The sequence below is a fragment of the Lynx canadensis genome, chromosome E3 (genome assembly GCF_007474595.2).
Source record: "Lynx canadensis isolate LIC74 chromosome E3, mLynCan4.pri.v2, whole genome shotgun sequence".
NCBI lineage: Eukaryota > Metazoa > Chordata > Mammalia > Carnivora > Felidae > Lynx > Lynx canadensis.
Genome location: NC_044318.1, coordinates 12,624,482 through 12,641,739, shown reverse-complemented (window position 1 = coordinate 12,641,739; position 17,258 = coordinate 12,624,482). Strand labels below are relative to the sequence as shown.

At 45.0% G+C, this 17,258-nt stretch overlaps 1 protein-coding gene across 1 annotated transcript; it reads right to left on the bottom strand.

Annotated features, from left to right (window-relative positions):
- Positions 1-3,281: 3,281 nt before the first annotated feature.
- Positions 3,282-12,278, bottom strand: MPV17L (MPV17 mitochondrial inner membrane protein like). Its single transcript, XM_030301528.1, has 4 exons — positions 11,969-12,278; positions 8,449-8,519; positions 4,196-4,225; positions 3,282-4,115 (listed from the first exon to the last, which is right to left on the bottom strand). The coding sequence occupies exons 1-4, from the start codon at positions 12,276-12,278 to the stop codon at positions 3,936-3,938; spliced, it is 591 nt and encodes a 196-aa protein (XP_030157388.1). The 3' UTR covers positions 3,282-3,935.
- Between the last annotated feature and the right edge of the window lie 4,980 nt (positions 12,279-17,258).

Genomic DNA, 17,258 nt, shown 5'->3' with positions numbered 1-17,258 from the left:
ATTGATTATCAATTTTTTTTTTTACTTTTACTCCCAAATAATGATTCTTTCCACACACTTCTCATCATGTTGTTTATCCTCTTTACACCCCCACACTGGCCATTTAATAACATTTATTGGATGTTTACATGAAGGCTAGGATTATGGTTATTTTATCTGTTACTTTATCTGGTGGATAATAAGAATGTCCACATCCATTTGTATGGAAGTAAAGATCGCCCCTGGATTGGGAAATAATTTCTCTCAGTTATTTGGGTAAGAGGTCTATCTCCGAGACTGGAAGTGGGAACCAGTCATCCAGTAAGACAGGACTCGAGCACTCTTGATATTAATGACAACTCCCTGGTGGTGGTGGTCAATGGTATTATCAAACAGTGACAGTCACAGAGTCCAAAAAAAGGAATGCTGGAAGGTACTATTCGAGGTACAGGGTAACTACCCCAAATGCCTGGACCATGGACAGGATTTGTGATCTCTGAGTTCAAACTAACTCATGAGACGACCAGAATTCGGTATTCTGGGGGCACCTTAAAGGCTCAGTCAGTTAAGTGTCCAATTCTTGATTTTGGCTCAGGTTATGATCTCATGGGTCATGAGTTTGAGCCCCGCATTGGGCTCTGCACTCACAGTGCACAGCCTGCTTGGGATTCCCTCTCTCTGCCCCTCCTCTGCTTGCATTCTTTCTCTGTCTCTCTCAAAAATAAATAAACATGAAAAAAATAAACAAAGAATTCAGTATTCTGTAAAATTTTTATAAAACAATGGTTTTGACAGGGGCACCTGGGTGGTCAGTCAGTTAAACATCCGACTTCAGCTCAGGTCACGATCTCACGGTTCATGAGTTCCCTCCCCACGTTGGGCTCTGCTCTGACAGCTCAGAGCCTGGAGCCTGCTTCAGATTCTATGTCTCCCTCTCTTGCTGCCCCTACCTCACTTGTGCTCTCTCTCAAAAACAAAATAAAACAAACATTAAAAAAATGATAATAGTGCCATGTCATATACCCCTCTGCATCTTTCTTTTAAAAAAATGCTTTTGACATTTTTCAAATTCCCCTTTCAAATTTCCCTTTTGTTTTCCACACGCATTAAGTAAAGTTGTCTTTTAAAATCTGGTCTCATGTCTGTTCATGGAAACGAATTATAGGCTTTGCCTTTGCCTGAGCAAGCACGGGGCCAGAAGAACACGGTGGGCAACACACAAGGGCGTTAAAGAAACCTTACAGAATGGGAAAATCAGGAGGAACAGTGGGGGCCACCTGTTCAATTCCAAACCTGGGGAGGTTTAGGGTTTACCAAGAGTGGCAGCATTTTATTTATTTTTTTAAATGTTTATTTATCTATTTTTGAGAGAAGGAGGGATAGGGGAGGGGCAGAGAGAGAGGGAGCAAGAGAATACCAACCAAGCTCCATGCTGTCAGCGCAGAGCCCGATGCGGGGCTCGAACTCAGGAACCATGAGATCCCGACCTGAGCCAAAATCAAGAGTTGGACACTTAAGGGACTGAGCCACCAGGGCGCCCCAGCAGCATTTTAAAACAGACAAACATTGCATTACTTGGAGTAACTTTCATTTCTCACACTAAAACATGAAAGTACTATTGCATAAAAATCAGAAGTGTATCACTTGCAAAAATTCAGAGAATGCATGCTATATGTTCTCTACAGCACAGGGCAGCACGTGACTGAGTAAAGATGATCACACTCATTTATGAATAATAAGCTTTTCCCCCTTGACGGTATAAACAAGGTCTGTGTTCCAGTTACTTCTTTTTAAAAATCTTTTTAAATATTTATTTATTTTTGGGAGAGCGAGAGACAGAGCACAAGTGGGGGAGGGGCGGAGAGAGAGGGAGACACAGTACCTGAAGCAGGCTTTGGGCTCCGAGCCATCAGCACAGAGCCCAATGCAGGGCTCGAACCCACGAGCTGCGAGATCATGACCTGAGCCGAAGTCCGACGCTTAACCTATTGAGCCACCCAGGTGCCCCTGTGTTCCCAATTACTTCTATACAAAATGCAATTATTCCATCAAAAAAGTAATGCTGAAGCTCGTCTAAAAGATTGCCAGGCAGTACTTTATCATAGTTACTCTAGATACACTTTTTCAATGACAAAATCTGTCTTATATATTATGAAATAACTGTTGTATTAACTACTTTCAAAATAATCCGAGTACTGTAACAAATTTTAGAATTAAGCTATCTAGAAATGTTCTCACCATTCTCCCAATAATGTAAAATATATTAATACCTAGTAAATTCAAATAAATCATAGACATGATATAGTTAGGACTTAAACACATTTATGTTACAAATTGTATGAATTATATGCTTAAAATTCTGAAGTGCACATTCCTTAATTAATCTTAAATGCAAATTCTCAAGATAAATGCATGAACACTTCAGCTCTTCCCATGTTAAAACTTGTGAAATGCTCATGAAAAACTCGTGAAAAACAGCGTTGGGGTGCAATTTTTAGGTGAAGTTTGCTGAACCTTCCTGAGATATCCACAGCATTTTTAGACCCACTGGTTTTGAGGTTAGACAAACAGTAAATCAGAAAGTCTGGATCAGGTTTCTCACACCTGCCTCAAAGACTGCCCATAAAGATTTATTTGAAAACACTGATTTTTAAAAATATAACATCGGTGTGAAATTTGGGGTAACTGTTTTCCTTGGAAACCTATGAAATAGAGTTTTCCTTCCAGAGGAAGAAAATTTGTTCATTTTCTTAGAAAAGAAACTTCACTCGATATATTTTTAAAATTTTTTTAAAAATGTTTGTCTTATTTTTGAGAGAGACAGAGCATGAGGGGGAGAGGCAGAGAGAGAGGGAGACACAGCATCCGAAGCAGGCTCCAGGCTCTGAGCCGTCCGCACAGAGCCCGACGCGGGGCCTGAACCCATAAACCAGGAGACCATGACCTGAGCCGAAGTCATCACTTAACCAACTGAGCCACCAAGGCGCCCCTCAATATATTTCTTTAAGAAGCCAGATGTTGTGTATATTTCCTAAGTCCAGAATACAGATATGGGATACTTCGGTCAACTGAATTTGCTCAAAACTAGAACACATGAACTAAAAAGTACTTAACTTCAAAATTACAATAGTTGTATGGGGCGCCTCGGTGGGTCAGTCGGCTAAGTTTCCCACCTCAGCTTAGGTCACGATCTCATGGTTCGTGGGTTTGGGCCCTGCATCAGGCCCTGTGCTGACAGCTGGGAGCCTGGAGCCTGCTTCAGATTCTGTGTCTCCCTCTCTCTCTGCCCCTCCCCTGCTCATGCTCTCTCTCAAAAATAAACAAACGTTAAAAAATTTTTTTCAAAATTACAATAGTAGAAGACATCCATGAAATACATTTCTATACAGGACACACCAATCACATACTATTATTTTTTTTTTTTTTGATGGCATAAAATGTTCTTACAGAACTTAGCATCAGGAGAACAAGAAATTATTCTATAAAGTATTTCCAGAAAAAAAAAAATCAAGTTATTCAATCTTCTCCTTGATTGAGCTCTATGTAAACACCAATTTACTTATATAAGGAATATTTTTGGTATAAAAGTTCAACAGATCCAAAGTGTTTAGGAGACAACCTGAGATTTTAGAAGCAAAATGGGTTCTTTAAATCAACTGGCATTAAAATATTAGAATAGAAATAGTAATAATTGCAAAATGCCATGATGGCACAGTGGTCACCAAAGTATCAGAGACGTGAACACAGTAGAGAAGTGATACTTTCAGACTAGCATGGGGAAAAAAGGTTTGAATAAAATTTAAACTATTCATTGATACTTAATCAGTGGGTCTATGCAATAGTAATTCTCCAAAATGGAGCACATAACTCATGAGTAGACTCTTATCTGCAAGCAATCCACCGCATTAAAAAATAAAATAAAATAAATCCGTCATTGTCAGGGAGTCCTTGGCTTCTCATTTCTTGGGAGGCCTTTCAACGGCACCGGCCCCTTTCACATGAAGGAAGGAGAAAGCAGACTTGAACGTGCCATCACCGCTCTGTTGTGAAAAGCAGAGGAAGGTAGCCCACAGAAAACCACAAAGTCCAGTGTAAGCTGTCCTCCAGTGCGTGGGAACCAAGCTGAAGTTGGTCAGCTGTAACAGAAAGAAAGAGTATGCTAGGCTCCAGACAAACCACAGCCATGAATTAGCATTCTGAGTCGTTCGACACTCACCTGCACAAAGGGCCAGTACATCAGACCACTCTGGAATAAAGAAAAACTTTATTAGAATGCGTTTTAATCACACACACACACACACACACACACTATCCCACAGCTCATGCCATGAAAGATTAAGAAATACCAGGCAGATAAAATGTGGAGGTGGTATTATGTTTCAGACTAAGCCGATTAAATCAGACTACTTAAAGTCTCTCAAGCAGAAGAGGGTAAGAGCTGTGCAAAGAGATTTCAGGTACGAGATATTTATATTAGTCATATCCACAGACCCAGAATGAGAAGACTCTCAGAATCAGTACCATTTCTCTTAGCCGCTTTCAAAATAACAACATATATTTATACATTGTGGTTTTACTGTTAGGCCAGGCAAATGCTATAGGAGTGTGTGTGTGTGTGTTGTGTGTGTGTGTGTGTGTGTGTGTTAAAAGAGATAGAGAGCACTAGTGGGGGAGAGGGACAGAGAGAGGTAGAGAGAATCATACACAGGCCCATTGCCCAGAGCGGAGCTGATGTGGGTCTCCAACCCACCACCCTGAAATCATGACCTGAGCCAAAATCAAGAGTTGGACGCTGAGCCGACTGAGCCACCCAGATGCCCCAGGAATATATTTATAAAGGGATCATCAGTAAAGTTTTAAATTTTTCATTCTTCATGGAATGATTTGTTAATAACATAGTCTATGTCACACAATGAGAGCCAGAGGGGACTCTAATTTTATCTAAAACGTTTGATTTTTTATGTAAAAAGATTGAAGGCAAATAATATGTTCTACTATTTCTTGCTATAGAATAAGTTTAGCTGACATTCTCGTATATTACAAAATACCGCCAAAAAGGGAGTATTTTGTTTTGGGGGTTTTGTTGTGGGTTTTTTTTTTGTTGCTGTTTTTTAAGGGGAGAAGCAAAACTGTATTCTTCAAAAACTAAAGTGTTGAGGGGCACCTGGGTGGCTCAGTCAGTTAAGTGTCCGACTTTGGCCCAGGTCACAATCTCATGGCTTGTGAGTTCAAGCCCCCGCCCACGGAGCTCTGTGCTGACAGCTCAGAGCCTGGAGCCTGCTTCAGATGCTGTGTCTCCGTCTCTCTCTCCTTCTCTGCTCCTCCCCCACTCGCAATCTGCTTCTCTCTCTCTCTCTCTCTCTCTCTATCAAAAATAAAAATAAAAAAATTAAGAAAAATATATCAGTGTTGTAATAGACAAAAGAAGGCTAAGGAAATTTTCCCAATTAATGGAGACTAAAGAGACAGGACAACTAAATGCACTACCTGACCCTAGACTGCATCCTCTACCTTTTGAAAGGAAAAGAAATGCTGTAAAGACCATTAGATAGTGAATTTACAAACACGGTATAAAGTTGGTGGGTGAGATGAAAGGATTATTACTGTTGTTAAATGTATCAAAGTTGCTAACTCTGCTGTGGTTATATAAAAGAACATATTTATTCTTAGAAAACAGATACTTAAGTATCTAGGGGTAAAGGGTAATTCTGTGTGTAATTTACCCTCAAATGATCCAGAGAAACAGATAGAAAGATCGATGGATAGATGGATAGAGCCAGGAAATAATAAAACAAATAGGCAAAATGTTAACTATAGGCGAATGTGGGTAAAGGGTATTCTTTGAACTATTCTGTTATTTTTCTGTCAGCTTGAAATCATTTCCAAGTTAAAGTTTTAAAAACCTATAAAAGATGGGGCATCTGGGTGGCTCAGTCAGTTAAGCGTCTGACTTCGGCTCAGGTAATGATCTCACGGTTCATGAGTTCGAGCCCCTCATCTGTCTCCGTGCTGACAGCTCAGGGCCTGGAGCCTGCTTCAGATTCTGTGTCTCCCTCTTTCTGCCCCTGCCCTGCTGGCTCGCTCTCTGTCTCTCAAAAATAAACATAAAAAATTTAAAAAAATAAAAACCTATAAAAGAGAAGAATGTAATACAAGATATATTTCTAAGAGGGAATATATCTGAGCCACCATATTGCAGGTAGTGAAAGGAGACATAAATTGCAAGCTATCTGTACAAAACAAAGTAAAAACTCAAGCACTACCTACATGTAAACAACAAATAAATGAGACATGTTCTTTCCACCTTCATCCAAAGAACTTGGATTGGGCATGGGGTTGATTCCTCAGCAACCAAAAAGCAATTCTTCTTTCACTCACATGTCCCTTGGGCTACAAGAAAGCCTTTGTGACAGATTCTTTTTTGGATGCTTCTTGTCTTCCAACTCCTAGTGTTTGTGCTCTTGGTTTCATCTATCAAGCTTGGCTCAAAAGCCCGGTTTTAACCAGTTTCTCCCATATCTAATGTCCTTCTCTCTGGGCTCTCCTCTGTGCATCTGGAAGTCTCCCTTTGGATATTCTAATGGCATCTAGAATTCAATATTTCTCAAAGTGAACTCATCTATCTTTTTTCCCCAATCGGCTCACTGTCCTCTATGCACTATCCCAAGTGATGAGCTACCACTCAAGGCAGAGACCTGTGGGCCATCCTAGATGCGTCCTTGCCCCATTACCCCGACCACCAATCATTCACCCAGAACGACAAATTCTACCTCCTAAATAGCTCTCCAATCAGTCCTATTTTTTTAAGTTTTATTTATGTATTTTGCGAGCATGAGTGGGGGAAGGGCAGAGAGAGAGGGAGAGAGAAAATCCCAAGCAGGCTTCGCACTGACAGCTTGGGGCCCGATCTCATGAACCGTGAGATCATGACCTGAGCCGAGATCAAGAGCCCAACGCTTAACCGACTGAGCCACCCAGGCACTCCCCCGCCATTCTCTGTTTCTAATGTGACCTCGGTTACCCTGACCTTCTAGCTGGTTTCTCCTGCCACTATTCCTGACGTATAGGATCCTTGGCAGGATATCCAACACCCAATAAAAGTGGCCTGTGTGTCTTCGTTAAGGGAGGAGAATCTGAAAGACCTGCAAGTCTCTGCTTAAAGCCCCTTTCTTTCCCAGTTCTGCTGGCTTGCTCTTTTTTTTTTAAACGTTACATGTAGATGCCTCCATAGGATCTCTGACATAATGGGCAAACTTGTTTCTTTTTCCAAAATAAAGCAGAAGAAAATCACATTTGGATTTGTGAGTCCCGATGGGCTCCTGATTTCTGCCCCAAGGGAAATAACAAGAGCTCTGAATACTCTTTCCCCTTAAAGGAGAAGAAACTGGGGCACCTGGGTGGCTCAGTCGGTTGAGTGTCCGACTTCAGCTCAGGTCATGATCTCACGGTCCGTGAGTTCGAGCCCCTCTTCGGGCTCTGTGCTGATGGCTCAGAACCTGGAGCCTGCTTCAGATTCTGTGTCTCCCTCTCTCTCTGACCCTCCCCTGTTCACGCTCTGTCTCTCTCTGTCTCAAAAATAAATAAACATTAAAAAAAAAAAAAAAGGAGAAGAAACTGTCCCTGAGCATAACGGCGGGGGGGGTGGGGAGGGGAGCATGCAGCTTCCGCCCTCCCTACCATCTGCCTCCAACCATCAAGCAGGCAATGCTGATTCTGGGGCTCAGTATTACTCCATAGAAGATGCCAGAATCAGTACAGGCAATAGCCCAGTGTGGCTTGGCACCGCCTCTGATAGGGAATTAAACACACGTGAAGCCCAAGGCCCAGTCTGTGCATATTCGGCCCTCCTGAAAACTCACTTAATTGGGATTAATAGAATAAAACATGCTCTAGGCCAGGGACAGAAAGCACCCCTGATTTTGCCAGGCCTTCAGGGTGCTGCTCAATAAATCTTCAGGGAATAAGTTAATAAATACTTGTTGGACTGGGTTGTGTATATTTGTATTGAGCAAACGGTGTGACACGTGACTTGCTTTGAGTCTAGAAGTGATCTTGGGGAACATCCTTCACAGGGACTCAGCAGAATGTACACCTGGGGACATTGGCTCTGAATGGGCATGATTCCATTAATCACTCATGTGTTACTATTCCTCTTGTGCACCAACCTCTTTGGGTCCAAACTTCACTAAATAAACTATAACCATGATAAGAGTAAATTTTCAAAACAGGACTCATCATGAACATTGACTAAAATTCAGACACGCATGTATAGACACTCCCAATATAGAGACACCCTTAAAGCGTCTTACTCATTCACTAGCAAAACAATCTTAAGATCTCTCCATCAATATACCGTCCCCTGGTGCCAACCAACTGGAGCCCTAACTTAAGAAGAGTTTCCTTAAAATGTACTTAATTTTACAAATATACGAAAAGATCTGGGTTACCTTTTCAAAAGTCTGTTCTTACCTTGTACGTATTCCAGAATTTCTGTTTCAGGTCCAAAAATATGTCATCCTTTTCCTGGAGAATACTCATGCCTATTTGTAAAAACACACACCAAAAGAATTTTTGAAAGATTCAGTGGGAAGAATACTGCCTAACAGTTAAAATTTCCTATCTCAAAATGCAAAGTAGCCAGTGGTATCTTCTCATTCATCATGTCCCTTCTGACCCAACAGTGAAAACGACATAACCTCCATTCTAAAACCAGATAAATCTTTGGGCACCTGGGTGGCTCAGTTGGTTGGGCATCCAACTCTTGATTTTGGCTCAGGTCATGATTTCACGGTTCGTAGGATGGAGCCCCAAGTCGGGTTCCAGGCTGACAGCAAGGACCTACTTAGGGTTTTCTCTCCCTCTCTCTCTGCCCCTCCCCTGCGCATCTTCTCTGTCTTTCTCTCTGTCTCAAAATAAACAGTTTTTAAAAACAAAAAATAAAATTTGAAAAATCCTTAAATAAATAAATAAACAAAAACTAGATAAATCTTAAAGGAGTGATAAATATGAAGTAGAAATAGCAGAGTATAAAAGTGATAGAAAAAATACACATTTTTTTTTTAATTTTAAGAGAATTCACAGCATTCAGATAGCAGGATGACTGGTGACTTCTCTGCCTTCCAAACTTGTTGTAAGATGTTTAAAATTTTAGAAATATAGAGGTGCCTGGGTGGCTCAGTCGGTTAAGCGTCCAACTCTTGATTTTGGCTCAGGTCATGATCTCCTGATGCGTGAGATCAAGCACCGTGTTGGGCTCCAGGCTGACAGCGGGGAGCCTGCTTGGGATTCTCTCTTTCCCTTTCTCTCTGTCCCTCTCCTGCTCACAGGCGCACACACGTGAGCTCTCTCTCCCTCTCTCTCTCTCTCTCAAAATAAAAACTTTAAAAAATAATTAATAAATGAATGAACAAATATTTAATTTCCTTCTTTAAAAAAAAAAAGTGGCTGACGGACCCTGAGTGCTCTGGCAACTACAAAGTTCCCCCTCAATATTCTAATCAGAATTATTCCAGTATCATTATTCCAATCAGAATCTGAAAGCAAGAACATCGCTTGAGCCTTCCTAAAAACATTCTGAAAACTTTGCGTGTTCAACAACCCTGAAAAGAAATTCAGGGAGCAAAGACAAAATCCTCCTATTTTAGGAAGGAGTAAAAATAAAAGTGCTTTAAAAATTCTCCTTCAAATCTGATTAGGAGGAAGGGGAAATGAGAGGTGTTTTTTTCAGCCTATTGCAAGGGATTTTTAGAACAGAATTTAGGAGAATACCCTTGCATGGAAGTATTGGTAAGGTCGGGTTCCACTTACCCAGCACTAATTAAGCGTTAAGCACTTTATGTGCCTTATTCCGTTTGACTCCCCTCTCCAACAATCTGCGGATGTTGGTAGTTACAGAAGCAGGAAAATGACCTTGGGGAGGTTAATGTTATACCACGTCCAACCCGGGTGCAGATTCCCAGCTGGACCTCTCCATCATAATCCAAGCTCCCCCAGGTGGCCCCAGCACAAAGGATCATCTGATACAGGCAATTTCCCAGTTGGAAATGCCTGGAACAAACATCCAACCCACTCCTCCCACCTTCATTTTCACACGAGGAGAGGGAAATCAGGCCAGAAATCTAAAAAGCAAAACAAAGCAGCCATCTGGGTAGGGATCCATGTCAAGAGCCAAGAGCCTCAGACTTGAACCGCAGGCCTCCTGGAGCCTGGTTACCGAGGCTTCTTTCTGCTTTCACACACAGTGACAACACCCAAGATTAAGAACACGGTATGGGGGCGCCTGGGTGGCTCAGTCGGTTAAGCGTCCGACTTTGGCTCAGGTCATGATCTCACAGCTCGTGGGTTTGGGCCCTGTTTCAGGCTCTGTGCTGACAGCTCGGAGCCTGGAGCCTACTTTGGGATCTGTGTCTCCCTCTCTCTGCCCCTCCCTAGTTCGTGCTCTGTCTGTCTCTATCTCTCAAAAATAAATAAATGTTAAAAAAAAATTTTTTTTTAAAAAGAACATGGTATGGAATGGATTGTGTGGATTATGTTGTCTTTCGGCAAATCACTTAACCCCCTTCGAATCTCAGTTTTCTGCTCTGTAACACAGCAATAATAAAGTGGACCTGCCTCCCTTGGTTGTTTGAAGATCAAATGGGAATCCGGTTCCCAGAGGCCCAGCCCCTAGGTCCCAAATCCTCACCAGTGTTCAAGACCACTGCAGTAATGGCCACGAGGAACTTCCTTGCCAATGTGGCATGGAAGTCACACCTTGGTACCAGGCACCCAGCAGCCCCAGCCTTGGGTCCTCTATTTCCCTGACCCCACTGACCCCATCAGCCATGGGATAGCTGAGCCTACAGCAGGCAACGAGGCCCTTCATGCTTCCTGTGGGGTCTGTGAGAAAAGGAACGGAATCTGGCTCCCCAAAATAAGACCCATAAGGCATTGTGGTTTCTTCAAGTAGATGATTGGAGCCCCACAACCCAGTTTAGAAGGCACCAACAGCCACTGAAAAGACGACCTTCTTGAGGGAATCTGTTATCCCCAATGCAAAGGCCAGGCTCAGGACCCTTGGATTTTCTTACAGAATTGGTGCCACTCCCCTGCCCTCGCCCTCACCCGCTATAGAAACTGCTAGGAGGACAGAGGCTACAGAGCCCCTGGCATTGGTTTTGGCATTTAAGGTCCTTGTGGAAGATTCCCAAAGTCAGGCCTTTAGGACCCAGGGTGATTTTCTGAGGAAGGGCCTCCTAGGTCTTTTCCTAGGCGTAGAGTTCTCTATGGCAAGATCCGAGGTCCCCTCACATTTTCTGTGGCTTTTTTATACAGGGAATGCACCCCCAAAGGAAATTCTTGTTACCAAAGCAGGACTGAGGCCTTGAGCATGAATTTTCTGGGGGACTCTGTTCCACCTGCTCTGCGCCCATGGTCCCCAGTCCCCTCCCATTTCATTGATGTGTCTGCCAGTAGAAAGGGGGCCCGTAGCCCTGAGCGTGGATTTTCCCAGGAGCAGGACTGCCCTGTCCCATAACTAGGTCACTGGGGTTGCAGCCGCCATGGACAGGAGCTATGATCTCCTCGACGTTTATTCGGACCTTTTCCAAGGGGAAAAGGCGGCCCCCCAGTCCTGCCTCCCTCCAGGTCTAGCCGACTTCCCAGGCTCCCTGAAACCTCCAGCCACTCAACTATGCACAACCCCAGCGTCCCAACTCCGATCCTGGACCCTGGCCTCCTAGTTCTCCGCTTCTCCAACCACCACCTCTGAACTTCTCCCCTTAATCTCCTGTCCCCAGACTTGTCAACTCTTGCACCTCGACCTCCTGCTCCTGCCTTAATCCTGCCCTCACCCCCACCCCTTGGCTTGCAGCCCGGGTCCGGCCCCAGAGCCCCTGGTTCCATCCCAGCCCCCAGGAGCCCCCAGCCCCGGCCTCCAGTCCCCCAACCTTGGCTCCAGGCCCCCTCGTCGGATCTCGCCCTGGACCCGGTCCCCGCCCGGGCCGCTCACCGGCATAGAAGGCCGAGACGGCCACGGGCCCGCCGATCGCCTGATCGCACAGCACCTTGGCCAGCACGGCGCGCGGAGCACGGCCGGGCAGCGCGCGCTCCAGCACGCGCAGCCATACGTAGTTGAAGTTGGCGTGGAAGGTCACGGCCACGGTGGCCACGCGCCGCGTCTGCTGCCAGTCGGCCGGACCGCCCCGTAGCCGCTGCTGCAGCGCGTCGCCGGCGGAGAAGAGCGCCGCGTAGAGCAGCACGTTCGTGGGCCACGGGTAGCGCCGGGCAGCGCGCAGCAGCGATCGCCACCCGCCCGCCATGCCCGCGCTGGGGGCGACCGCCAGCGACCGCCGCGCAGGCCCCCTGGGCCACGCCCGCCCGCCGGCCCTGCCCTCGGCGCCGCCTCCGCCACCTGCACCTGTCTTCCCAGATGCTCCCGAGTCATTGGGCGGCCCGCGCACACCCAATCCGCGCCGTCCAATCCCGTGGCCACTAACCGTTGCGGGGCTGAGCCTTTGAAACGTGGCCAGTCCACAGAACGCGTGGTCCATGTCCATGAAACGTCCAGAATGGGCTAACGCGCAGCGACGGAAAGTAGACTAGCCGTTGCCAGAGGCTGGGCGATGGAGAGAACGCGAAGCGACTGGGTGTGCGGTTCCTTGGGGGGCGACGAAAGCGTTCTCTGTTAGGGGTGATGGTTGTACGGAAAACCATTGCATGCTATTTCAAACGGTGAATTCTATGGTATGTGAATTACAGCTCAAAAAAATGGGGGCGGGGGGGGAAGGGATACCAAAATTCAGTTACCAAGAGGAAGGTGTATGTTAAATGTTTACAGGCACGGAACTCACCCTTCCAACGCACACAATACACTTGTGTCGCTTAGAGGCAAAGCCACAAGTTAAAATGTGAGGCCTTTCGTGGATGGGGAAGTGAGGCTGGGGGACCTATTGCCTTCACTTCAGTGTGTGGACTCCCTGAATATTGCCTCGGAAAACGTGCGGAGCTCCCAGGCAGAGTCCCTGAAGCACGGCTCAGGGGGGGACCCCGGCAACAGATGTCATCTCTGACCTAACGGAACTCAGTTGTCTGCTTTTTTTTCCTCCCCTTTTTCTTCCTTCTCTGTCACATTCAAACCCATTCTCATTCTCTCTCTTCTTCTTCTTCTCTTTTTTAGTTTTTATTTATTTTGAGAGAGAGAGAGCCGTCCAGCACGCCAGCAGGGGAGGGGCAGAGAGAGAGGGAGAGAGAGAGAATTCCAAGCAGGCTCCACACTGTCAGCACAGAGACCCTCAAGGAGTTAAATCTCACCACCATGAGATCATGACCTGAGCCAAAATCAAGAGTCAGATGCTTAACTGACTGAGTCACCCAGGCACCACCCCTCCCTTCTATTTGTTTACCCTATTTTATTTCATTTTAGGGTTTTTTTTTTTAACTCTTGGCTTTTCATTTTGAAAGGATTCCAGACTTCAAAAAAATTGCAAAAATTGTACAAGAGTTCCCATATAGGCATCACCCAAGCTTCCCCAAATACTGACGTCTTGCATAACCATAGTACAATGATCAAAGCAAGAGAGCAGTCGCTGATGTCATACTATTACCTAATCTACAGACCTTATTCAAATTATTGCCAATTGTCCCCCTGAAGTCCTTTTTCCAGTCTGGCATCCAACCCCCGATCACTTTGCGCGGCACTGAATCGTTACGTATCTGTCACCTTAGTCTCCACTCGGGGGCACTAACCGGTTATTTTGCAGACTTCCTCCACGTGTCAATCCCATTGTTAGGGGATGAATTGTGCCCCTCCCAAAATTCATATGTTGGAGCCCTAAGCCCCAATATCTCAGAATGGGGCTGTTTGGGATATAGGGTCTTTAGATGGGACCCTAGTCCAATCTGCCTAGTGTCCTGATAAGAAGAGAAAATCTGGACACGCAAATGGGCACCAGGGTAATGCACACACAGAGGAAACACTGTGTGGGGACACAGTGAGAAGGAGGCTATCTGCAAGCCAAGGAGAGAGGCCTCCAGAGAAACCAGCCCGGCTAATACCTTGGCCTCAGACTTTAGTCTCCTGAACTATGAGAAAAATACAGTTATTTTTTTTAACCCACCTCATCTGTGGTATTTTGTTCTGGCAACTCTAGCTGACTAACACACCCATTCTCTTCAGTTCTTGGGAATCTACCAATTTCTGTGTTCTTTGACCCTTTCTATTTGCGTAAGTCAGCATCTAGGCATTCTTCCTCAGCCCATCCCACCCCCTCGTTCTGTTGTGACATAATCTTTTCTGACTCTGACCCACCTGCCTTCCTCTTAGAAGGACCCTTGTGATTACAGTCAGCCCATCTAGATAATCCAGAATAATCCCCATATATCAAGATCCGTTCCTCAAGGGTCATCTACAAAGTCCCTTTTGCCATGTAAAATAATGTATTCGCAGGTTCTGGGGATTCAGATGTGGACTTCTTTGGAGGACCAGTATTCAGCCTACTGTAACTCCCCTTTATCGTGTCCTCCTTCTCTGTAACCCTTCTGATCTCTTCTGACAGCAACTGATCATGTTAGCTGAAATCCAGCTGTCCATTTCTCCATGTGTAGAGATTAGGCCCGTTTGTCCACACTTTTTCATTCATTCACTTAATTGATCGGTATTCTTTTTTTTTTTTTAAGTTTATTCATTTTTTATTTCTGAGAGAGAGAGCAAGAGAGCGAGCATAAGTGGGCAGAGAGAAGGAAACAGAGAATCCGAAGCAGGCTCCAGGCTCTGAGCTGTCAGCACAGAGTCTGATGCGGGGCTTGAACTCCCAAGCTGTGAGATCGTGACCTAAGCCAAAGTTGGATGCTTGACCGACTGAGTCACCCAGGTGCCCCAGTTGGTCATTATTCTTGAGCACTATTATGTGCCAGGCACTAAGCTATGTACTTGTGGCAAGGATTTGTATTTGCAGGGCCTTTTTAAAAAAATCTAATCCCTGGGGCACTTGGCTGGTTCAGTCGGTTACGCATCTGAGTCTTGATTTTGGCTCATGTCGGGATCTCACAGTTCTTGGGATGGAGCCCCATGTCGGACTCTGCACTGACAGTGCGGAGCCTGCTTGCGATTCTCTTTCTCCCTCTCTCTCTGCCCCTCCCCCACTCGCTCATTCCCTCTCTCTCTCAAAATAAATAAACATTAAAAACAAAACTAATTCCTGCCTACATTGGGGGGCAGTGTGGCTTTCGTTATGAAAAAAAGAAAATCGCCCTCATTATTCCTACACAACTGCCTTGACCAGGTTTGTTAGGGAGAAAAACAGAGCAAAATTGGAGACTGGAAACAGGGAAGTGGGGTGGAGAGGGGTTCGAGTTGCCAGATCAAATACAGGATGCCCAGTTAACTTGAAATCTTCAGACGAACCCTGCATAACGTTTTAGTGTCGGTATGCCCCGTGCAATATTCAGGACACACACTAAAAAAAATTTCACTGCTCCTCTGAAATGCAAAGTTAATGGGGCATGCTCTATTTTTTTTTAATTTATTCTGCTAAATCTGGCACCCCCAAAGGATGGTGCTGCCAGTCATTGAGGGACCACTACGCGTGTCCGTTATCTACGAGGCACCCGATGCATTAACTCATTTACTCCTCACAGAAGCCCAGTGAGGCAGATTGCTGACAATCCTCAGGGGGCCACGTATCCTCCAAAATCTACGGCGATCTTTATCAAGCAGCTCAACAGATTTGCTTAATGGGAGTTGAAAGAAAGAGAAATAAATACTAAGAAGGCTGACATGCTTTTACATGAGTTGCTATATACTTGTGTCTTCCTAAAAACAATAAAAAATCCAGTTAGTAAGGACAATCTATTAGTCAAGCAAACGCTGAAGGACCCGCATGGCCTTCAAACAAGAGGCGACGTTCTAAGATGAATTAAGTCGTTACATTGATGCTTCCTCATCTGTGCAGGCTGTGATTCAGAGCCCTCCGGCAATAACGAGGCAAGGCTTTCCATGTGACATTAATATCCCTGAGCAGCGCGGGGCAGGGTAGCTGGAGAACCGAGTGCTGTGTTAAAATTTAACAGAGGAGTTTCATGAGGAAGCTTTGGGAATAAAGCACTGATGTGGGAGCTGAGTTTCAGTTTACAACTAAGGGTCACATTAAAACTACATTAGCATGATTACAATGAGGCTTCCCGTAAGTTACTGTTTCACGTTATTTAAATGAGTCGGGGCTTCTTAGGAACCACTGAGTGCGCCACGGTGTCTAAAACCTCCTGGCTCCTCCTGAAGACTTCTCTGAAATTTCTGACAAACTAAAGGTTTCCAAGCTTAAAAAAGGCCGCAAGACTGACAGGTCTGTTTTCCAAAGCGCAGAGAAAGCAATCAGTTAAGGCTACCCCTAAAAAAAAAAAAAAAAAAAAAAAGTCACTGAAGCTCTTCAAACCTTTTCAAAATCACGTATAAGACATGACTTGTCTCCGGGAATGGGCACAGAGCAGGAAACTGTCTTCCTCCTTGTCACCTGAAATGAGGTTCAAGGGAGGCTGGCAAGGATACTATGGAAACCTCCCTCGTTCCTCGTTTGTTTGCCCACCCATCCCTTCATTCCAGAGCCGTCCCTTCTTAAAGAAGGCTCTGGAATTTCCCCAGCAGAAGGAAGGGAGCTACGTGTGCCCAGCGAGCACAAGGTTTTCGTTTAGTGTGGCTGCGGGTGGATAAAAAAGAGCCATGCTTTATGCAAATTTGACTACAGAAGTCCCATCCTCCCACCCCCCACCCGGCCCTACCCCTTATCTGCGCTTTGGGGGACCAGAGGTCAACCCCTACCAGGAAGCAAATGATCCACCTTGTGACGAATCCTCAGAGGGTCAATCGTAGCCTAACCTGAGGTCACAGCGCCTAAGTCACTCACGGCACTTCATGTCATTGTGTGGACATTTTATCACCTCCCGTCACCACAAGAAGGGTGAGTACAGGACAATAAGATATTTTGAGAGACCACATTCACATAACTTTTGTTACAGATTATAGTTACAATTGCTCTATTTTATCACGAGTTACTGTTTTGAATCTCTCGCTGTGCCTGATTTATAGATTACACTTTATCATAGGTAGGTATGTATGGGGAAAAAAACCCTAGCTTATACAGTATATATGTTCAGTACTGTCCGGGGGTTCAGGCATCCACTGGAGGGATCTTGGAATATATCCCCTGACGATAAGGGGGGACCTGTTGTATGACTTTTTTTTTTAAGGTTATTTTTATTTGGATGGATTTTCTTTGAATGATGAATGGGATTGAAATTATAGGGGT